Consider the following 23,217-nt stretch of genomic DNA (forward strand, 5'->3'; position numbering starts at 1 on the left):
ACCATAACCCCTTGTCCTGTCGCAACAGGCCCTGCTAAAAAGTCTGCCCCCATCTTTCTTATAAGCCCCCTTTAAGTATTGAAAGGCTGCTATAAGGTCTCCTCTCTCCTCTCTCCTCTCTCCTCTTCTCAACAACCCCAACTCTCTCAGCCTTTCTTCACAGGAGAGGTGTTCCATCCCCCTGATCGTTTTCGTCTGAGTGCAAGGTGACTGAAGTCAATTAAAGGAATCAGACAAGTAAGCCGGCCACACCCATTTCAACTAGGATGTGTGCAATCACAAGCAATTACTGTGATTAATCTTCTCATTGTCACGTACAAATTCAGCACCTGGCCAATAAGTTGCATAGTTGTCTAATTGTGCGAAGAACGATGCTTCAGGCAAGGGCGGTGCTTCTACGTGAGGATCCTTCTCGTTGACCTCTTTCCCACTCATTTCCCAAGAGTCTTGGATTTCTGCTGAGCTTCCCTTGGCTTCTTTGGCTTGACCCGAGTAACCTGTGCTTGAGACGCAAACAGTTGTCCCGGAGTGGGTGGTAGAGCTCTGTTACAAAAACCTAGGGTATTTAAGAAAACAGTCATCGTTCACACCAGTGGAGCTCCTCATGTTTGCAGCCAAGCAACCTCCACGGGGGCTAGATAGCACCTTTATTTACAACACAGCTTGCTGACTTGGGTGGAGTCCCCAGGTATAGGTACAGCCCAGGAATAGTGTCTTTTGTCTCAGGATCAGCACTATGCATAGTTGTAGCAGGGTATTGTCATTCATGTTATCGTCTTGAGTACCTTATCGTACCTTATCTTTTGGTAGATCACAATTAACCCCAGGCTAAAAAAAAAAAAACAACCTTTCTTCCAAACTGACTGGCTAATTCTGATCAAGAAATGCAACAGAAATTATTGTGAGCTCCTGCAAGTATTTCTCCAACAAAACTGGGCTTCTCACCAGACATCTGGAACTGGGTACACGTGCTGTTTAATTCTGCAGCAGGCTGAGGGACAGTTTGTCTCCCTGAGGTGCTAGGAAAGGCATTTCGATACGGAGCAAAGCTGTAATCCAGGACTTGTTCAGCGACTAGAGAAGGCTTTGAATCTAGTGCCTGATTGACAGGGAGTCCATTCTCTCACTGAGTCTAGAAAAAACACTGACCGAAGGTAAGAAGTTAGAACGTCTTAATTTTATGGTTCAATTTTATATATCTGTCAACACACAGCACTCATTACCATGAAAGTCAACTTATCGTCAATAATGCATAATCCACAACCCATAATCATCAAACTTGCACCAAGATATTTCAGGAAACAACCTTAACTTTCCATAGGCATCGTGAGTTGGCCTGCTATCATAGAATAGGATCCCAGATTGGAGGATTTTTCTGCGTTTCGTCTTGCTGGTCACAGCTGGGTGTTTGTGGTTTGGTTTTGCTGGAATGCATTTTAGTAGTTGTTCCCCTTGCCAACAGGCTTTCCGCCTCTGTTCCCGTTCCCAGGAGTTAATTTTACTGTTCAGCACCGATATTTCTAACACTGGTTCTTAGCACAGGGCTGAATGGTCGTCTGTGAGGAGCTGGAGTGACTTTATGAAAAAAAAACCCCCTCATTTCAAAAAATGCACTGTTTGATAGTGCACTGCTCACAGATAGATTTACGTGTTTGTTAATAGAACTGATATGCTATCGTAATAATTGGACCGACACTTTGGTCATTTCCCTACGAGTATAATGCAAAAAGAGAAGTATATGGTGAATATATTGAAGCTGTTCTTCTGGATCTGTGAACTTTTGGACTACTATCGCTGTATTTTCATATAAACCCATATCGAAATGAAGTCTGCTACATACCTTTATTCAGGATTATGGAAGACTGTTTTTTAAATTAAACCTTTTATATGACTTAGATTCTTAGCTTGAGTACACTGCTGTTGCTCAAAGAAACAAGGTGAATTTAGATAATTCATGGACCAGTCCATAATCCACATGGAAAAGATTCCTTTGTGGAAAAGATTCCTTTGTAGAAAAGATAAATCGCCTACACTGCAACCTCAGTAACGTGTTTATGTTCAGACTCGGTAGATTTCTCACTCTGAAATGGGAAATAAATGAGCTTATCCTGTAGCTCTTATTAGAGTAATTGTTTTCATGTTGTTTCTGGTCAGTGTTTAGGAAACAAAAGTCCACACCTGTCCTAATTCTGTCAGCAAGGGAAATGTGAAAATAATAACTTCTGTACACAAATGAGACCTTTTCATAATTATCTCCTCCTCCCTGTCTCATTCATCAGCGAGAGGCTGAGCAGCATCATAAACTTCATCCTCTTTGAAAGGCTTCTTACCACCTTTCTGAAAGGACTCTGTAATGTCTTGTCTTGTCTTCTCTGTCTAGTCCGAATTCTGCAAAATGTTCCTCGTGTGTCTTGCTTGACCCTCCTGGCTAAGCTCCTGGCTTAGGTGGTGACTCCCTCCAACTGAATCACTGGATTCCTGCGGTGGCTGGGGCTCGCGGTGCTTCTAAAAACACACACTTTCAGTAGAAAGCGACTTCAGATTGTTGAACAACTGACGTGTCTGGGGGTCACGGGGGGTGTGAACGTCTTCCTGAAGAAGAGGAATGACACCTTGATTCAGACCTTAGTATGCTGGAATGGCGAAATTGCTGGGATGCTGGCAGTGGTGTGCACCGTGCCGTGCAAAGCAAAATCATGTTGCGTTAAATCGATCTGTCCCAGGACAGCGTTAGGGTTGCCATTGTTAGGGGGAGTGATTCACCTCCCGGCTTGCTTTTGAATTCTGGAATTCTGTATTATTCCCTTAATACTATTTATAACGGTTTTCAAACGATGATTCTCTGGAAACGTGAATGAAATATTTGCTTTACAAGAAGCTAGCAAGGTCACCTATACCCTATTCTGTAGAAACTGCAAAGCAGCCAGGAGAGAGGGACAGTGTAAGTAGGATGCACTACGGAAATGTTTCTATATTATATCTCAGGAATTCAGAGAGATTTTTCAAGCTGCCCGGTAAAATATACGTTAATATGATATAACCCCAGCACAAATGCTGAACTAAAAACGGAGTTTCTTCAGAGGCTGAACTTGTCGTTGACTTTTCTGGACAGAATTTTAAAAACCTGTTGCGAGGAGGGAACTATGTGACAACATACCTTCTTGCACTGTCTGGGTGAAAACTATGGATGTGCACCAGGGACACATTTCTTACCATGTTGATGCCGCATACTAGGTACGTTGGGAAACGTACAGTTTCCCGAGACTTCTGGAATTGGGCCATTATAGAGTAAGTAAAACAGATTTTTTTTTTTTTTTTTTAAAGCAATATTGCTCCTGGATGAAGGCTTCTTTATAGATCTTGCCAATCATAAATCTCTATTTTTTAGGCCATTAAGTAGCTTAAAATAGAGTTGGAACTGGTGAGCTCAATGCCTGGCATATGAGTATTTAACATAAGAATATTAGGAGCATTTTATGTTGATTTAATGCCTTAAATTCCTTACCATCCATGTGCTAATTTCAAGGGAGGGAGGGAATTGAAAAGGCTTAATTTCAGCTAGCCCATGGAAAGTTTAGTCTGTCACAACTTACTGACGCTTAAAGCCAGATAAATTAAAAAAAAAAAAAAAAAAAGACAACCCAGCCACTTGTCCTACTGGGTTCGCCGGGGCAGTATGTTTCCCAAGCTCCCAGCTGAAGGATGAGCTGAACTTTGGATAAGCTGAGCCTAAGCTTGTGGAAAATAAAACTTGGAAAACTGGCTAGCTTGCCACCTTTCAACTAATGCCTGTGGATTCCCAGCAGAGGTACAAGCCCTGTGTAAAAGCAGAGAGCGTTTTAGCATGTCTGTGAGGTGTGGCTGGAGTGTAGGCATCTTAATCCAGAATGTGAACTCGGAACTATCAGGTCCTTGCTCCCCTTCAAGCCATGTCGCGTTGGGATGCTCAGAGGCTCAAGCTATGTTGCATTGGGATGCTCAGAGGTTCTGGGAACAGTTGTACTCCCAGGGACGAAAGCCAGGTGATGTATCAATTTGGAACAGCTTATTTTTGTGTAAGAACTTCCTCTGTTTGTATTAGGGGAATGTGTTTATTCTAGGATTGCATAAAAGTCCTAATAATGGGGCAAGGGAGGCTCACTTTCTGTTTTGAGTTCTATGACTTCTCATAGAGGGCTTTCTGTGCAGAATGAGTTTACCTATGAAGCAATTAATGTGTACTCTGGAAAACTGTAGTATCGATCTAAGGTTACAGATAACCATAGACTGGCCTTCCCCAGCTATCGTTTTGTCGCCTGACCTAGGACGGCCTATGCATTTCCTACTCACGGCCGCTGCCCATTGTCATGTGCTCCTCTACCTGGTGATACGGCTCAAATGGGTTTATCTGCAAGAACTAACAGTCTCACGGTTCTGTTAAAGCCTCTGGGCTGACCTAAAGCCCGCTGAAGCATTGGATCAAGTTGTCGGTTAGAAAAGCTGCTGCAAGCTGCTTTACCATACCTCTGGATGAGCCATGAATGGCAGAAAAATGAGTTTTAGACCAATTGTTAGAAGCTTCTACGGAAGTTTTCACGTCAGTTTTGTTCTCAGCTGCCTCCCCGAATGGCCTGGAGACTGAGTTTGAATGGCCGGGCGAGCCTTTTTACAGGAAGATCTCCTTTCCTTTGGTGCTTGTTCCCAAGATGAAGGTAAGCAGTGCCATTGTTCCTGGGCTGTGGGAAGGCTGATAAAGAAATCCTTCTATGCTATAGAAGTCAATGCTATAAAAGTCAATGCTATAAAAGTCAATGCTATAAAAGTCAATGCTATAAAAGTAATTTCAGTAATTTCACCCTGTGAAGTGGAAAAAGGACTTTCTACAATCCCTAGCTAACAGCTCCTCTATGCAAAAAACATAGTTAGGAAAAACAAGGGAGGCCATAATCAGCAAGTCTGATCCCAAGTCCTTTTCTAGAGCTTGCTTCCACAGTGTTCTTACAGTTCTTGGTCTGGGATCTGATTTTGAACTGATAAGAACAGCAATTACAAGACTAAAGCTGAAATTCAGGCTTGAATCACCCTTTATGCCAAACCCTACCCTGACCCATTAAGAATTCTGAGTTTGAACGTATGTTCTTGATCTCAGAGCCAGACCTGGATGGCGACATTCACGCCCTAAAATGTCCTAGCTAGCTTAGTTGGCTTCTCCATGCTACAAGCTAGTGGGTTTGTATTTCAGGAGGTGCTCCGAGAGGAAAGATTCCTTGAGCACTGCAGTGACTCTGGATGTGACTGGAAAAAACACATAAAGCATTTTTATGGTCAACAAATAGGTATGATTTTATTGAGCAGTAGAATACACAAGAAAAAAATTGTTCTTTTTGAGTTACTGAAATATTTTTTTTTTTTTTAAGAATGAAATAACCGAGAGCTGTCCTATAGGGAATGTGGTTTTGATGTTTTAACAACTCCTAGAAAACATTTGAAATGTTAGGGCTCCCTTAGGAAGGCTTTCTTAGGAAGCATCTACTGGAAGAGGCCATGGCTAGGACACGGCAGCTTGTTACAGAAAGAAAAGGATGTCTTTGCCCCAATGAAGACCTAAAATCCAGCCAGCGTGATCAGCCCCTGTAGCAAGGAGCGATGGTACCTGGAGATAAGTCCTGATGAGGCTCTGCTGGTGTTCTGAGCCTCCCAAGCCCTATTTCAGTAAGCAGTTGGGATCTTAGACTCCTCAAATCCATGCTTAAAGGAAAAATCTCAGTGCAAATCCCCTAATTTCCATTGTGCCTCTGCCTGGAAACACGGGGCTAGATTTCATGTTAGTTCACAAAGCTGGCGCAGACCCACGGCCTTCAGTGGAGTTAATTTTTGTTGCTGAAGGTCTAGGCTACAGCTTTAACCTACTTTAGCCAGAGTGCAGGAGAAGCACGTGCTTTGCAGGGGACTGAAATGCAGTATTGAAGGGCACTGTGTGTGTTACCCCTGTACCGTCCCTGCTCTCAGAACTGGGGGAGGGTGAGCTCAATGCAAGATCCAGCTCGCTACTAGATGCCTAGTGATGTTGCCAGCCTCTGCCGTCGCCTTCGAGCCTGTGCTCTGCCCTTTCTGGCCTCGTGTCTCCAGCACAAGCTGTTGTCCGGGCAGATACTAGCGGTGAATGGGAGAACATGGGGCACCTGATTTCCAGTTGCTTTTTCTTCTCTCTCCACCCCCTCGGTATTTTTTCTCCCACTCTGTCATGCACCCCTCTCCAGCCGGTTCCCTTCCCACATTTCTCCCATCTCTGTACTTCTCCTCCCAAAACACATGCCCATCTCTCTCCCGCGCGGAGGCTTCTCTTGCCTTCGCTGCACTTGCTTCAGTTAATGCCTTTCTCTGCCAACTGTCTTTGACCATCCTGGTCCTCCAGCTTCTACTCCAGTCCCTGCTAACAAGGGACTGAAGAGAAGCAAAGCCAGTCCTTTCCTGCCTATTGTTTTATTATCTGCCCTGAAACGAACTCTCTGTTTCCAACTTGTGGCCTCTCTCCGTTGCCACGGGCTCATGTGGCCAATGATGTGGTTTAGCTGGGTTAAATAAACCCTGGCAGGCTCCCAGCATGTTTTACAGAGTATTTTTTTGTGTGTTTGTGTCTCGTTACAGCGCAACTGAATGACCTTTATCAAGAGAGAAAGCGTACAAGATTTCACCTCATTATTTTCAGAGGAACTAGTTAGTCACGGTCCTCAGAAAGCTGGGCAAACCTGTACTTCAATTTCTGTGTTGGAACTATTTTGCCGGCTAATTGTAACCTGCAAAGGGACGCTCATCTGTGATTGATTGCTGCATTTTGCCCACGTTGGAGACAAAGCCAAGCAAGGTCATGTGAACTCCATATCCACGTAAGTTTGCAGTTTTACTGAAACTTCTGGAACATCTCCTGTAAACCTAATTTCACTTTGGTGCTACTCAAAATTATAACAAAGCAGACTGCTCCAGACTTCCAGGGCTCTTTGTCAGGGATCTGTTTGACCTGCTCCAGTTAAAGGATGGAGAACTTATACATCAAGGCACGTGCGAAACAGCTTGAATTCCAAGATAGAGGGCTGGGATTTTTTGGAGGGAGGGGAAGAAACTATATGAGCCGGAGAGGCTTTGCCTGAAAAAGTAACCAGCATCTTACATTTTCACCAGACAAACTATTTGCACATATAAACACAACGAAAAATACACTGCTAATTACAAAGGGTTGGTGACCTATTCTTTGCAGAACAGACCTTTTTATCTTGCAATAGCAAGGACAATGCGTGACCCTTGGAAATCACTTCTGACTATAACATTGCACGGTTTTTGTTTCTGGATTTGGGCAACTGAACATTTTTCATGAAAAGGGAATTTTTCGAGAGTCTGAAAGAAGCAAGTAGCTGGGGAAAAGTTAATATCGAGATCTCTCCTGTCCCCCCTTTCTTCCCTTTGGTATCTTCTGCTAAGGTCTTGGGAAAAAAAATTGCCCATTTGCCTAAGAGCTGGTCTTTCCTTCCGCAGATCGTTGCAGCACGGTTGCTCTCCTCGAACGTTTCAAGTTCTTTCAGCCATCATCAGCAGTAGCTGCTGTCTCCTGTTAGGCCAGGCCGTTGTGTTGGCAGTACTTTGGGTTTTTAGCAGAAAAACAGGCCTTGCAGTAGACTGGTCAGTGGCAAGCAGGAAAGGCAAGCTGCTAAAGCAGGACTATTTACTTAGGCTGAGCTACCAGTTTTCTGCATTTTCTCTAGGTGTTAAAAAGCAAACAGTTTCCCAAGAAGAAAGGTAAGAGAGAGAAGAGGGGACAGCGCTAAGGAGGAGGAGGCGTGTGCATTGAGAAAATATTTGCTCTGGAAATAAGAACTGGAGGGGTAACAAAAATATGAACTGTCGGAAAAATAAGCTGAATATTTAAAAGATTGCAATGCTGATGCTACTGTGTGCTTGTGGTCATCCTTGCTGGAGCAGAGACGGTGAGATACATTCAAGGAGTCAGAAAGAGATGCACATATTAAGGCAGTCGTAACAACGTTAGCCGCAATTCCAGGCTAGCTCGTTACTACCTGTCTGGGAAATTACAGCATCCAGAAGGACGTTATTGTTTATGCTATTAGAAATCAACTATAAAATTTGCTCAAAGTCTGTTCGAGTTTCAGACACCCCGGAGACAGTAGCTTTTCATCCTAACCATTCATAGTGATATTCAGGTATTGCCAGCTTAGGGGTGGGCAAGAACACCAGAACAGGCCCTTTACAAACCTTAAGTATTACTCGCTAGCTTAAGTTGCAGTCCTGCCTACGAATTTCCCGCCTGTAAGCAAAGAAACATTCTCATCTTATTCTCCCAAGCGGGCGGGGGGGGTGGTGGAATACATTTCTTTTTTGAAGTGGCTGGCCACAGTCCTGGAGTTGCCTCTGTGCACAAAGAACCTTGCTGATTTTGTGGGACTCTGTTGGGATTTCGTAGAGAGGATCCAGTTTCAGAGCTGAGCAAAGTAACGAGGCGTGCAAAGTCATTGCCTAATTAGACTATAACTAGTATTGGGTGTTTTGAGCGAGCAACGAGATAGCTGTTGGAACTGGAGGCTGCTTTTGGAACCATGGCCCTTTATCATAAACTGAAGGGTATGTCTCTTCGGTTGTATTGCAATCAAATCTAAAGCCCTTGATTTAGTCGGGATCAGGTTGCGTGTTACAGAAGCACCTTGAAGCTGTTCAACCATATCTCCTGATAAGGCGTTAATGGATTTTGGTAATTAGGTGTTGGGCAGAAAATAGAGTTTTAGACAACTTGTAAGAGGGTTCTCCAGAAGGTTTCATATCACCAGCATGTCCTGGTCAGTTCTGTTTTCAGCCGCCTCCCCGAAGGGCCGGGGGACCAAGTGAAATGATTGGGCAGCTCCTCCTTTTGCAGGGAGAACTCATTTTCTTCGCTGATTGTTCCCAAGAGAAGGGTAGACAGTGCCATTGCTCCTGGCCTCTGACAAGCAGAAAGAGGCTTGGTTTCTGCCAGGCACGTGCAGACAGGCAGAAGCGTGTGTTTTTGCAGCACGCTGCCTAACTGCTCTGCTGAAAAGACCATTTGTGGTTACACTGGAGCACTCACGAGCAATTAGTAAGTTTTGCCTCTGTAACTTATTTTGGTCCTTTGTGTAATTTACTGACAACCATAGTGCTATGGCAGACCTGTTGCTCATTAAAGAGAAAATAGACCCTCTCCTAAAGGAGATGTTTTGCTGTTTAAGCCCGAAGATCTTCCACGGACCCCTGGAAATAGGGGCTGGTCATAAAAATACAGCTATATTAACCCTGCTGAGAGGTGGTTAGACATTAGTTGTGCAGGGTCAGTATCACACCTTTTACTAAAGTGATGCTCTGATTAGAGAAAGGAAGGAGGGAGAGGAAGGAGGGAGCCCAAGGCAGCGGGGGTCCAGGCAGGGCTGAAAGCCCCGTCACGGTACAGCAGCTGCGGGTCCCCGTGGGGTGCGATTCCTGCAGGCAGAGCTGACGGGCATCGCAGCCCACCTGAGCTCCCTGTTGCAATGGGCATCACGGACCGCGTTATTTTTTTCCTTGGTAGCAAAATGAAACTCTGTGCCGAGCTCTTTTACACAAACATGGGAAAGAGGAAAGAGGCGTAAGATGACTGGGGTGTCCTTGGATTGTAAATACTCACGAAAGCCTAACAAGTCTTATGCATCTGTGAATCGGGGACTTGTGTGGTTTAGGTAGAACTGGAATGAATCTTGTGAAGAGAAGGTCAAGGTCGGATATTAATGCCCCTTTTTTAAACACTCCTTCTCTCCCTCCTCTCCCAACCCTCCGTTTTGTGCAATACTGGCATCGCTTTTCATCCTCTGAAGCACATTTTAAATCTGTCTGGATTAAACAGGTTGCCTGAGCCCGTACCAGTAGCAGTTCACAAGACAGGAAAATCCCCTCCAGCTGTGCACGTAGATATAGACTGAAATCTGAGAGTAAGAGACACACGTGTGATTTCCCCCCCGCGCACCCCCCCATCCCTCCCTGTCACTCACACCTCCCCATTAAGATTCATCTTCACTTATGGAGGTAAGCATCCAGCCATAGATCTCCAGATTTCTTTAGGGACCTGTGGAAAGAAAATGAAGATAAGTTTGTTTGGCATGTGAATCTTCCCTCTGTCGGTTTTTTTCCTACAAAGAAGCATGTTACTGAATTTGAATATGAATTCTTAGGACACTGAATGTCTTTCCCCAGTATAGCAGATACAGCAAGAAGAGCTACCTATTTTGTTCTTTAGAGCCCCAAAGTGACCAGTTTGAGACTCAGCGAGCAAGAACTTCACCTGATGCCCACTGTGTTACCTGTAGTCCCTCTGGCCCTGAATAAACAGCAGAGCAGAATTGCCTGGGCTCACCACGTTGCATCTCTGAAGGAGTTTCCCCACTTGCCCCCAGGAATTCTCCTGCAGAATTTTCCCATTTGCCTCAGCTCCGCAAATCTTATGTGACAGATCTGAGCTGGTTTGGGCCCAAAAGTCCTCTGACAAACAAACAGAATGCAGTCTGGGAATGTAGCTTTATATGGCTTACGGGAGATGATCCTTATATTGGGAGGGCAAGTAATTGCTGAGATGGTTTCTGAGAACTCGCGCAGGGACGTGGGCTCTGTATGGTGGGATGCTGGGCATCACCCCCCCCGGCCCTGGGTCTCAGTGTTGCGTGCATTTTCCTGTGCTAATTGGGTAAGAGGACCAAAGGAGGTTTTGAAACAGTTTTCAGCCCTTCTGCATGATGGGGCCAATCTGCTTTAATTTGCATTTGCTTAGAATCGTTTGAGAGTGGAGATCCCTGGCCTGCGGAATACTTTCTCATGTTCCCCGTCATGAATTATTCCCCTTGGAGTAACTGAGACAGAAACGTTAACCCAGAGTCTGCCTGACAAAGACTATTAGACTAGGCTTCAACTGTGTCTATAGGGAACAGCCCTTTGCTGCTGGCAGGGCTCAAATGGGAAACAGCATGGGCTGTAACCCGACTCATTCCCCTTTGATTCATCTCACTTTGCAGCCTGACGATATGCTGCCAGCTCCCGAAAGCAAGAATCATCAGCTGTCAGAATAGCGTTTAAAAAGGTATTATAAAAAAGGTCCCTATTAGATCAGGTTACCCGTCTAAATGCTAAGTATTTGGTACTTCGATAGCAGTGCTCTGGTTGCAGAAGCTGCTCTGGGGGACAGTTATTGCTTCCCCCACGACGCAGTGAAGCAGCTTCCCATCTGTTGTCACCTGGCGTTAGTCCACTAAATCAGCGGAGCTGTGTCATTTCTGCTGTGGATCAACATTTCTGCAGGTGTTCCTTGGGCTGCAGTATGAAGATTATTAACCAAGTGACACCAGATTACAAAATGTCGACATGGTCTTTCTGAAGGATCTGTAGTGTCCCGAATTCTCTGTACTAGAAAAGATAGGATGATCATGTAAGAACGAATTGCAGGCTGCAGATGGTATTAAAAGGACCTTACCCAACAATGTCTACGAATGCTTTTCCAAGAGGCTTCTCTTCATATTGGACTCCATACTTGGCACATAATGACTTCACCAAAGGCTTCACTTTCCAGAAGTTGTGCCGTGGCATTGTTGGAAACAGGCTTGAACAGAGAAAGAGAAAACAAACCTGAGAAAACTCTATAGAGACTAACCCCAAGGGATGGGCATCTCTGCCTGCCTCCTCTTTGGGGCTAATTATTAATGCCTTCTCCTCAAGCTGTACAAGCAGACAAAAGAAAGAGAGGCACAGAGAGGTAGCCATGCTTTACAGCCCTCTGTTTCAAGGAGGCTTGTGAAAACTGAATGCATTGATTTCCCGCCTCTGGAAGCTCATGGAACAGAGAAGCAGGTAAAGAAGAACTTGGGATCACCTTGCCCTGTGCTGTTCGATGGCGGTTTCCCAAGCTGACTTCCAAACCAGTCAGCCTTACCCTAAATGCCGTCTCTTTTAAATATTGTGTGTTGCCACTGGCAACAGATTGTCCATATGGCCCTGTTTTTAATGTCTTCCCTGGAACCTGGTACCCAGCAGCATACACAGTCCCACACAGCTGTCCCATGCTATAAAACACTGCAGTGCTTTTAGTCAGGGAGAGGAAATTTCTGAAGTGGATACTCAAGTTCAAGTTCTTAGCTTAGGATATGAGTCCATAGCCATTGTACCTGGTAGATTCATACCACTGACTCCTAATTAAACCCCAAATTAATATTGTGAAAGTGAAAGCTGAAGTATTTGGTAGCAAGAGAGAAAGATGCCATGCCTGTAGTAGAAGCAGCCTATGACCCCCAGTAGTCTGGGACTCTCTTTCCTTGGCATGTGGTAGCGCTCCAAAGATCCTGCCCCATCCCACACGTGCGCCTTTAGCAGACTTTTCCCTCGCCTCAAGTCCAGTGTTGTGACAACCCGGTAACGGCCAAATGATTCTGTGCCCATACTCACTGGTGCTCGATTTGAAAATTCAGGTGCCCAGTGAACCAGTCGTTGAAAAAGGACTGCTCGATATTGCAAGTGGCTGCCACCTGTGAAGGCAAGAAAGCAGCTGTGAAGATTAGTGAAGTCTCACCCTAAAATCAGAACGAAGCTCCTCTTGCCTGTGGCAGGGGCTGACGTGTGTCTTACTGCACGGCTGAGCTGTCGGAGTGCGGAAGACTGCCGTGCTGAGATAGCTGGTTGCGGCAAGGGGAGCTTTAATCCTCCTTCGGGGCTTACTGACAACTGTTGTGCTGACCGTGTCTCCACGGGTTTGACCGGTGGTAAAGGGGACAATATCAGGAGGCAGTTTGTGGACGCTTGGTGACGTGTCACATAGCAGTCCAAGTACAGACTCCTAAATCTCAGCCTTTCCCGTTGAAGATCGGACGGTTAACAACAGTACCAAGTGGAAAAGGGGGGAGGAAAAACGCGTGGACACAGGAAGCCTGCTTTCCCCATCCCATCTAGTTATTGCCCCGATTGCCTTAAGTGCAAGATCTGAATATTCTGGAAGTATTTCTTAGCTACTGTTGCTATTAATGATTGTAAAATTGGGTAGTCTTTCCTAAAATCCTCTTACACTCTGAACTGGCTAAGCTGTGATTTCTACATAGTAACCATAGGAGATATGCTCTCCTCACCTCCCCAAGATGCATCATAAAACCACATCGGTGTCAAAGGGGCTTATCTCCCTCTATCGTACGCACATTTTCTCTCCCCCCCCCCCCCCCCCGCCCTCATAATCCCCCTCCCCAAACCTCTCTCTCTCTGTGTCTACAAATTGCAGTTGCATAAAGTGCTTAAACAAAAGCTTAAGGTGAACATCTGAACACACCTTCGACTTCAGTGAATCTAGTCACATGCTTAATTTAAACCAAATGCTTAGGTGCTTTCCTGAATAGTGCTTTTAGCACTTTCTTTTTTAGTGCTTTAGTGGTTTTAGCACAAGGGAGAGAAATTGACTGTCAGCCTTTGAAAGCTCACTTCAAGGCCCCATTAACAACTACAGATGCTAATTATACTAATTAACACATGAGCTGATTTCTTCTCTCAACTCAGTTATTCCAAATTCATACAGCCGGCGTCAAAGTTGCTCTCATTGTCCTCTAGGTTTGAATAGGACTTGGACCACTGTAAATAAGGTGGTCCTTATTAAATAGAGGTATCCTTTCAGCAGGGTGCATTTGTCTGACCAGGCATTAAAAAGATTTAGAAAGCAGCTGGTTTTCATTTCAGTCCTTATTGCTGAAATATAAACTTTAAAAATATATTGAGCTCTCTCTTCAGCTTTGATTTTCTTTGGGGCTCTTCTGTTTGCTCATATGTTTATGCCAAAATACACCACACAGGAAAGCCAAATCATGCTTCTTGAACCCGATGCTGCCTCAAATCTGAAAGAACAAAATATAAACTTTTGATTGTCAAATTCATTACAGAAGCTTGGACTTCCATGTCTTGACTCAGCACTACTGGCTCTGGGGAGATCATCTTTATGGGAGGGATCATGGACAGAGACCGTGTACTAGTACCTGGGGATTGTGGTAACCCATCCGCTCTTTGAGTAAATTTCTACTCTGTTTTGGGGTGTCTCAGGAGTATTCTTTCCCCTCCCGGTTACCTGAGAGCTAAGCCAGTCTCTGTGCTTCTCACAATCAATTTCCATTGGAATGTGATTCATCTGGGTGACCCACACAAACCAGTGACTCTCCAGAAACCTTCAAAAACAAACAGGCAAAAAATATGACATTTTATACTGCAGGCCAGGATATGAGGTAAATAGAGTGGGGGTTTACCGGGAGCAGCAGGAGACGCAACGTGCAAAGAGAGTATTTCTCCCAGGTATGGAAGTAAACACCTCTCTTTCTATGGAAACCAGAGAGAATCACTTCTGTGATGAATTTCCCTTCCCCTCTTTATACCTCTGGGACTAAAGCAATTATGATTAAAGACAAGGAGGACATCCTACTGGGCTATCCCTCTCCCTCTTCCTCAGACGTGGATTGATCTCCCGTGCTACTTTCGCCTTTCGGTAAATAAAGATGACCCAACTCCCCGAAAAAAACCCAAGCCCCTATTTAGAAATTCTCAGAACTGTTTTCATCTTTCCCATTGCTTGCTGGATATACACTGATTGCAAAATCCACCTGCCCATTGGTGTTAGCTTTCTGGGTGTCAAGCTTAGCACACTGGAGCTCCCAGCTTCCCTTTGCTCTCTCAGTACCTTCACCGTAAGTCTCAGCTCTGCACTGGGCTGGGTATTGCTTTAGAGCGGCTTGTTTATCGCTTATAGTATATAACCACATTTTTAGCACCTGTACAGTAGTCTACAGAAATGCCCTTTCTTCTCTTTATTTACCCAAAGTAGTTTCTCTATGCTGAGACTTAGATGTATGTTGACAAGGGAGTTGTCCAGAAGCATCCTTGTCTTTAGGCTTGTTTTCTGAAAGAGCAGATGATCTCAATTTGCAATTTTGCCTTTCTTCTTCCACTTTTAGCTTAATCAAAATACGAAAGTTTTGGAAAGAATAGGTCAGTTGTCATAAGTTTTTCAGCCTGATTTCAGACCGAAAAGGTTGGCTAGGCACTTACACAAATGGATGTCCTTTTGAATCTCCTGTTTTCCTTAGGTCCAAAGTGTTTTGAAACCATGACAACTTAAGTCACGAAGGTTTTTGTACATCTGTCGCCATTTCTTTTTACTCAAAAAATGAGGGTTTTTTTAGAAAATGTTTTTCACTGTGATGAAGTGTTTTCCTAAAACTAATGCTGACTGTGGGACTAAATGCCACCCTTTGGTATTAGCCAGAAGAGTTGCAGCTATTGCATACAGGATAGAAATTCACGAATTTCTATCGTGAATAGAAATTCCTGATAGAAAGCGTGAAGTCAGTGCTGCCATCTGGAATACTGTAACCATTCAGTATGTAAGCATCCCAAGCCCTGCCATGCCCGATTCATTTTGGCAGCTCATGCTTGTAGTTCATGTTTTTAGGTCTCTCACTGAAGTCTCCATGCATCAGTCAAACAGGAGCTGGCTGATTAATACTGTTTCTGTACTAAGAGCAGCAAATCATGAAGCCTGGTAACGATACGGGGCCAGAAGACCAGTCAAAATCAAGAGGCACAAGAAGCACTTCTCCCTAGACTGAAGGAGGTGGCTTTGGAGGGGTCAGACTGGAGGGTAGGAACACTTCGATTTGTGGTGTGAGACAGCTTTCTGAGGTCCAAACCTCTGTGTAGAAGGAATGACGTGTGCATGCAGCGTACAGGCCATGCATCTTCCACACTGGGAGAAGTGGTGAGCTTACAGGGGAAGCACGTACGGTGCTCAGGAGGGCTCATGAATTACCTTCCCGGTAAGCTGGGAAGAGGGTGGCCTGAGGCACGCCGGAAGGGTCCAGCCTTGACCAAAGTGGAAAAAATGCATAAATGTGTTGGGATCGGGCAGCGTGTGAGAACAGGGAACGAGGAAAGAAAGGAGAATCCTGGCAGGACCATTACAAGGGCAGGGGAAGATGCTGAGCACCAGAACCATCTCTGCTGATGGGAGGTAGAACTGGGAGACGATAAGAGGTAAGTGAAGCAGTGGGAATACCCAAGATAACACACAGTGAGGTCAGTGACCGCAGAGAACCTAAATAGGGAAGGCCTGTGGGGCACAGCAGAGCTGAGACTTGGTTCATCTGGCACTGGAGGGAGGGGAGAGCAGCAGGGAGACCCTTTATCCCCTACCTGACAAAAGTGAGGAGAGACAGGGATCCCAGAACGCCATAGAATGGGATGTATGTGATGAAGTAGCGCATGTAGTAGCTGATGGCCCAGGCTAGGTCCTAGGGGAAGAGAGAAGACATTAGGCATCACTTTGCCTATATCTCATATAACGTGTCGTTGCTGGTGATGTTAGGGACGCTGGGTAATTAATACAGCAAAGTGCGATCCCTGCCCACTGGCCTCCCTCCCTACTCAAGTGTGATTTCTTACGAGCCAGCCGGCCCCCGTAAAGATTGAGGGAACGTTTCACTCACCGCCCAGAACCTGCGCCTGATCATGGTCGAGATGATTTGGATTTGGAAATACACAGGGATGAGCAGAGGCGGGAAGACTGCAAAGCAAAGGGAAATGTTTTGGCCATTAGAGGGGTGGAAAGGCGCGTGACATGAGAGCGAGCCAGTGATTTAGGACTGTTTCTAGGTAAAGTCTGCCTAGCACTGGTGAGAGAGGCGAGGTGCTGGTGACGGGGGGTGGTTGCCTTTCTGTGAAGAAAGGCGGCTCTGCTTCACACCCATTCATCTTGACAAAGAGCATTGACTGGCAACATGCATTTTTTCCATGGAGCCTCTCACACAGAGGTTATTTCCCAGTCTCAGCTGTTTGCCTTGCTTTACACGACCGTGCTGGCAACGTTCAAGATGCTTGGATATCGTTGAGAATATACTGAACTGATCTGGGGACCTGCACGGGGGATGGTGGTCCTGAGGAAGGGAAGGATGAGTTGAGACTTAAGGAGTTGCTCTGCTAACACAGTAGGGGCTGGAAAGGTCAACTGGCATTCAGGGAAAGAGGAAGAGTGTAGGGCAGATACTCACTGAGGAAGAAGTACTCGTGCTGGTGATTGTAAGGCAGGTACTTCAGCTTCTTCTTGCCATACTGCAGGACACAGAGGAGAAAGCTCAGGCTTGGATTATGACACTCACATGTAAGAGAAGATTCTCTGCAATACTTCTTTATTGAATGGGGAGTTTTGACTAAATTCCCACACCCCTAAAGGTAAAAAGTGTTTTGGTATGGTTAAATATCTTGACTTTGTAATTGTACTAGGTGTAAATTCCTTTTTAAAGTCTTCTGGCTTGATATTCAGATAATGTCTCTTTACTTGAGGGCCTGATGGCATTTTAATGCATTTCTCCGCCTTCTGCCATGCCTGTGCCTGTGCTAAGAGCTGCTATCATCTCCTTCACTACCAATACAAATGCGATAGGCATAAAGTCTGACCTTTGGTAAGTCGCTACACGGGCTGCCAGCGCAAGACAATGATCCTTGGGTAGTCTTCAATGCAAAATGTCCCAACCTTTGATCCTTTTTGACTTCTGCAGCCATCAGCCCCTACGAACTCCTGCCATTAGCCAGGTCTTGTAAAAGCTTACTTTACCAACAGATGGAAAACTGGAGTGGTCCTTGGCTGTTACTACGGCAAGTCAAACAGACGTGCTTAAATCTATAATGTCGTGTCACTAGTTTGACATGTAAGTGATAGGAAATAAGAGTGCTGTCATTGAGAGCTGTTCTGCACCGATTCCTCTATTACTATCGTCCACCTACAGAGAGCAGATGCAAAGAAGTTTCTCCAAACACAGGTTCGGACCTTGGATTGTTGCATTTTTTGCAGGTGCCCATTTCTTTTCAGTGAAAAGAGGGAGCCAAGAGCACCTGGTCTCCTCACCTCATCTCCTTAGTGAAATATCTAGAGCTATACAGAAGTGTCTTTTTTGAGCTCCAGGAGTGTTCACACAGGGAGCTAATGCATGGAGAATCTGGATTGCTGTGAATTTGCATTTTTGCTTCCGGCATAGCAACTTCCCAATGAAGGTAAGTCTTGTAGCACCAATAAATCAGCCACATCATTCACTCTGGTCTGAGCTCTGAAAGGCTGTGTGCTTAGCATCATCTGGAAAAGGATTATATACAAGTATTGGGATAGACTGATGCCGGCCTAACATTTCAGATATTTTGTAGGATGGAGATCCAGTTTTCCTTGTTGTCATAAATGTTTACATTCTTACTTTTCCCTTTAGGTGGTAGAGCCACGGTCTGCTTTTAAACCCAGTTATCAGACACAAGACTTTCCAATGGGTGGTACCCAGAGATTTAAGAGCGTGATACTGATTTACATCTTCTAGATACTGGCTTTTTTATACCCCAGGAGGCAGCTTTCTTTTTAGTCATCTATAAAAGCCCTTCTGCCTCTTGAAAATTCTGTGCGTGCAAGACATTCTCTATACCTGTCCATATACCAGCATGTATGTCCCCTACATGTGTCTGGAGTTACTTTCTCAGTAGTACAAAAGCTGGCTGAGAAACCATTAACTTTTTAATGTTGTATTCCCCTGTGTTGTACTTGCTGCAGATGTTTGTTTGGTTGGTTTTTTGTTTTCTTTGGTTTGTTTTTTGTTTTTAAAACTAGAAATCCTCGTTCCATTGTAAAAACTACCAAGGATGGTACGTGGTTTACGTCCTTTGTGTAGGTTTTTATACAATAGACAGTAAATATTTTGGCTCTAGAAGGACAGATTGAATTAAAATACCTTAACATAGCCTGTTATTTCATGTGCAGCGTAACAGTACATAGTTAATGTAAGAAAGTACTGCTTATGCAAGCAATATCCCCTCAACTGCACGGGAAAGGCTCCAGTGGAGAGGACCTGTATAGGTTGCCTGGAGCACAGCTGGACTAATATTGGAAGATATTTTCTGTGGAAATGGAAGATCAGTTTTGAAACGTTCTTGATGAAGTACTGAGGAACACCATATTTCCCCCTCATGTTGATATTTCAAGCCAGCAGGATGAAGTTTTCTTTAATGACTTTCTACTTTCTTTCCAGTCCTACCTTGATTGCTTTTCCCAAGCTACCCCAAAACACTTTTTCCTGTGGTCAATATAGTAAGTGGATAGGGAATTATACAGTCTTGCTCTTCAGCCCAAGGTTTGGGAGGGTGCGATGGCCAAACTCCTGTCAGACAACATAGACAGATGAAATCCCTGGATGAAGCATTTCCTTTTTTAGCATTCCCAGAAGTCTTGACTGTGTAAGTCATGTCTACCAATACTAGCCAACTCTTGGTTTTGCACAAGCATTCTCTGAAGCCCTTAGGACAATGGTTTTCCATGTTTTACCCACTTTGGCATACCTCAACAGGCTGTGTATCTCCGAGGACAAAAATATGCAGCATGTTCACATCTGGGTCCTTCTTGAATATGTTGGGCTTGGCGTGGTGTTGGAAGTGACGATGGTTCCACCAGTTGGCAGAGGCACCCTGGGCAGATAAGAATAAGGAGTCAATCCATGGAAAAGTACAGTTCCTCTAACGGTAGGATTCATTTATATAAACTAGAACAGTGCAACTCTGATTATGGCCAAACTGTTACTTGCTTTTGAAATAGCAGTAAGCAGTAAGTGGCTAAGCTGTCAGTTGTGATGAAACTGCTGGTTTCAGAGGGCTGGTTTGCCCTCGCTAAGGATCATCCATATTGAAAGAACAGGGAATAAATATACCTTGAGCGAGTTGCATGTCATCATGTCTTCCCACATGTGAAGTTGTTATCAGTAGCTGAATCATAGAATCATAGCATCATTTAGGTTGGAAAAGACCCTTGAGATCATTGAGTCCAACCATTAACCTAACACTACCAAGTCCACCACTAAACCCCCTTGCTGCCTTACTGATTATACTGGTTTCCCTCTATTGCCTGTGCCTGTGAGGAACCAGACAGGGCGAAGTGGGTTTGGGAGAATGGGCAAAGCTATGTCCCACCCCTTATAAGTTCCTGCTGCGGGTCGATGCTGGAATGCCTGGCCTGCACTGGACTTTGCCCAGGATAGAAGTTCTGAAGGCGTCTTGAATGGATGGGATGTAGCAGGATGGGACATCTGAAAAATACTATACCTTAGTGTGAAGGAGGTGGAGGGCACGGCAAAAATAATGATGTTAAAATAGGGGTTTATGCAATTTAATAAGCTTTGTCCTCAGCTGCTATAAATTGGTGCAGTTGCACTGAAGCCTGCGGAACTACTGTGTTCTCTAACAGCTATGGTTACGCTCTCTTATCTCTTCTGCACAACAGCTCCATGTGCAATGGTCACGAACTTCTCCGTGCATCTGCTCACTGTGGAAAGGCTTAGAGCTGCAGTTTCCTACTTTGACGTACATAGTCAAAGTGACTTCAGCTGTTTCCACAGTGCCCTGGGTCCATAATGTCCTTTACCTTCAGGTGTCCAATGACAAACTTGTGGACGATGTGGTTCCAGGAGGACTTCTTAAAGACAGAGAGGTGTCCAAAATCATGTTGCAGCCAACCTGCCTGGGCCTGGGATGAAGGGAAATAAAGTAGTTACAAAGCTGTTTGAAATCAAAGTTAAGCACAAAAGGAAATGGAGATAGAAGGCAAGTCGTGAGTGTGAGCAAGAGGGGGAATTAATTGGAGTGAGAAGGTGAAGATCTCTCTTTTCGTTGTGGAGGGGAACATAGAATCATAGAATCATTCAGGTTGGAAAAGACCCTTAAGATCATCGAGTCCAACCATAAACCCAACACCACCAAGTCCACCAACATGTGGAAGGAAAGGCCAAAGAGGTGAGAAAAATGTGTGAACCACAATCGGCAGTGGGTAGGGGTGGCCAGAAGGCACCACAGTGGCAGGTGTGTTGTGAATATTTTTCACTGGTCTGAATGTTTTGCACTGGTAATTAATCTAATATGAAAATTTCAGCACACGCTGGCCTTCTCCTGAGTGATTTGCATAGCCAGTACGCTCTGCGCCTACTACTTCTCACCTGGGAAGTTGTAAGGATGCAGGCGAGGATGAAAGTAGTGATCCAGCCAGTACCAAAGTATGAAACCATTAACCAAGCCAAAACTTCCATTGCAATAATATGGCCCAAGTAAAGAGAGAAGAACAAAGGATTTGCTCTGAACAAGTTCATGTCCTCTGCTGTCTTCCTCAGGGTCCGGAAATCCTGCACCAGCTGGGACTGCAAAATAGACATGCAAGACACAGTATGCAGCTTATAAGTAAGTCTGAATGTGTCTGAGGAAGGAAAGCCAAGTTCCGTACTAAGGACCCTGGCTGTTTCTCGCACTGGTTGGCTACTCCAGAAGTAAGGAAGGACCTGCCTCCATATTCACACTGTATTCTAGCTTTTCATAGCACTTTCCTATGAATAAACATCCCGGCTGGTCTGAGCCCACGTCCTGACCTTTTGCACCTTGAGCTGGGAGAGTAATTCAAGCCTGCTGCTGTGAATCAGCGGCACTACCTGGCTCTGTTGAGAGTTCCGTCAGCCGATGACTCTCGTCTGAATGAGCTTTACAAGTATTAAAGAGGCAGCTGGAGAAGCTGAATTCAGTCCTATTACTTATGCATAATTCCAGAGCTCTGATGATGAGCACCCAATATCAGAGCACCCGTCATCTATTTAATATGTGGGTCAGCTACCGTGCAATCATTCATGAAGAGCGTTCCCGGGTTAACGCGGGTTAGCATCATCTCTTCTATTGTGAGTGATACAGATACACCATAATCATGGCCAGTCACAAACAACGGGACAGGATTGAGTTTCGTGGCAAGAGCTAGTCATGCCATGCGCTGTGCCTGAATAATGAATGAACGGAGTGTCTGGGAGGGATACAGAGCTGCCCTGAGGATGCCGAGTGGGTGGAAAAGGTACTTGCTGGGTTGCTGCAACTTAAGAACAGCCACCGAAATGAGACATCTGGTTCACCTCACCCACAGGTGCCTACCGCTCGTGCCATGCACGGCACAAATGTGGCTGCTCCCCAGAGCTTTGCTGGTACTGGGCTCAGCAGGATTAGCCAGTTTGAGTCTCAAAGAGGTATTTCCCTGGGAGTTAACCTGTCAAAGGGAGCTGCAGAGCAAACAGTGAAAGAGATTCAAGTCTTGTTGAGGTGGTGAGCAACTTGTTTGGAAGTCTTTTCAGACTTCTTTGCCTAGTCCTCTCCTTTCCCTGTAACAGGCAAGTGGTGACGTGTGTTTTAGAGCTTGGTCACCAGAGAAGGAATCGCAGAAGGGACACCAGTCATGAGAGCTGGTGCACATCTCCCAGTCCACATGCCTCAGTTCCCATTTCCCTCTAGTATAGGACCTGTCCAGTGTGGGCACAAGGGGCTGCTAGAAATCAGTGGTTGGTGGCTCTACAGGAAAGGAAAGGCTTGTACAGCCAGTCTGAACGTGTCGCCTCCCTCCCACACACATTTTAATCTATACTGGGATGTGCACATTGCTACATGGAGATGTTCAGTCGCTGAGCATTTTTCTCCCTCTCTGGAGCTGCCTGTAGTGAACAGACCTTTATAATCTGCCTGCCTCTGACCTGGAGGACATCCCGAGAGGAAAAAAAATGGTGGAACATACCCATCATAAACCCCAGCTCAGAAACAAATACTCACGTTTTTATCTCGGTCCTGGCTGGGTTCCCCTGGAGCAAGCTCTCCAATAAGTAACGGCTTGAGAAACTTTTGCACCAAGGCGGGATTGATATGGAAGGCCTGGAATGCATCCTGGAGTGGAAATACGAGTAACTGTGTGAGATTCAGGAGTGAGCTGTTGCTTTCTACTCGCTGTGTCATTCCCGTCCGTCTCCAGCACTGTCCTCCTCTGCAGTTGTCCCCCCACCTTACTGTGAAAGAGGGGTGCCAGACAGACGTCCATCTCTGTGATCGCTGTTCAGTGCGGTACTTCTACTAGAGGCTGATGAATTTGCTTATCTAGTAGGAAGTGAGTGGTGAGATCTGGGAAGCTATCTAGACGTATGGTGAAAGGCACCTCAAGAAATTTTTTCTAAGCAACTAAATACCTAAATCCTGTTAATTCCCTTAGAAAGTAGGCAGAGAGGAATTTGTGCAAATCCCCGCTGGGATATAAATACCCTTTGAAAGTCTGCTGCCTGGAGGCAATTCAAGAGAGGGGGTGACCGCGGTGACTGAACCTGGACA

General features: G+C 45.2%; 1 protein-coding gene across 1 annotated transcript; it reads right to left on the reverse strand.

The window, feature by feature from the left end:
- Nucleotides 1–7,471: 7,471 nt before the first annotated feature.
- On the reverse strand, nucleotides 7,472–22,782 carry LOC143163077 (acyl-CoA 6-desaturase-like; the record flags this gene model as incomplete). Its single annotated transcript, XM_076343740.1, is given in 11 exon segments — nucleotides 7,472–10,096; nucleotides 11,492–11,617; nucleotides 12,457–12,536; nucleotides 14,108–14,204; nucleotides 16,222–16,319; nucleotides 16,515–16,591; nucleotides 17,076–17,136; nucleotides 19,396–19,521; nucleotides 20,471–20,572; nucleotides 21,039–21,236; nucleotides 22,672–22,782. Coding segments are annotated over 11 exon segments (1,128 nt in total), but the record flags the coding sequence as incomplete, so codon positions are not given.
- Nucleotides 22,783–23,217: the final 435 nt, after the last annotated feature.

The sequence above is a fragment of the Aptenodytes patagonicus genome, chromosome 7, assembly GCF_965638725.1.
Source record: "Aptenodytes patagonicus chromosome 7, bAptPat1.pri.cur, whole genome shotgun sequence".
Classification (NCBI taxonomy): domain Eukaryota; kingdom Metazoa; phylum Chordata; class Aves; order Sphenisciformes; family Spheniscidae; genus Aptenodytes; species Aptenodytes patagonicus.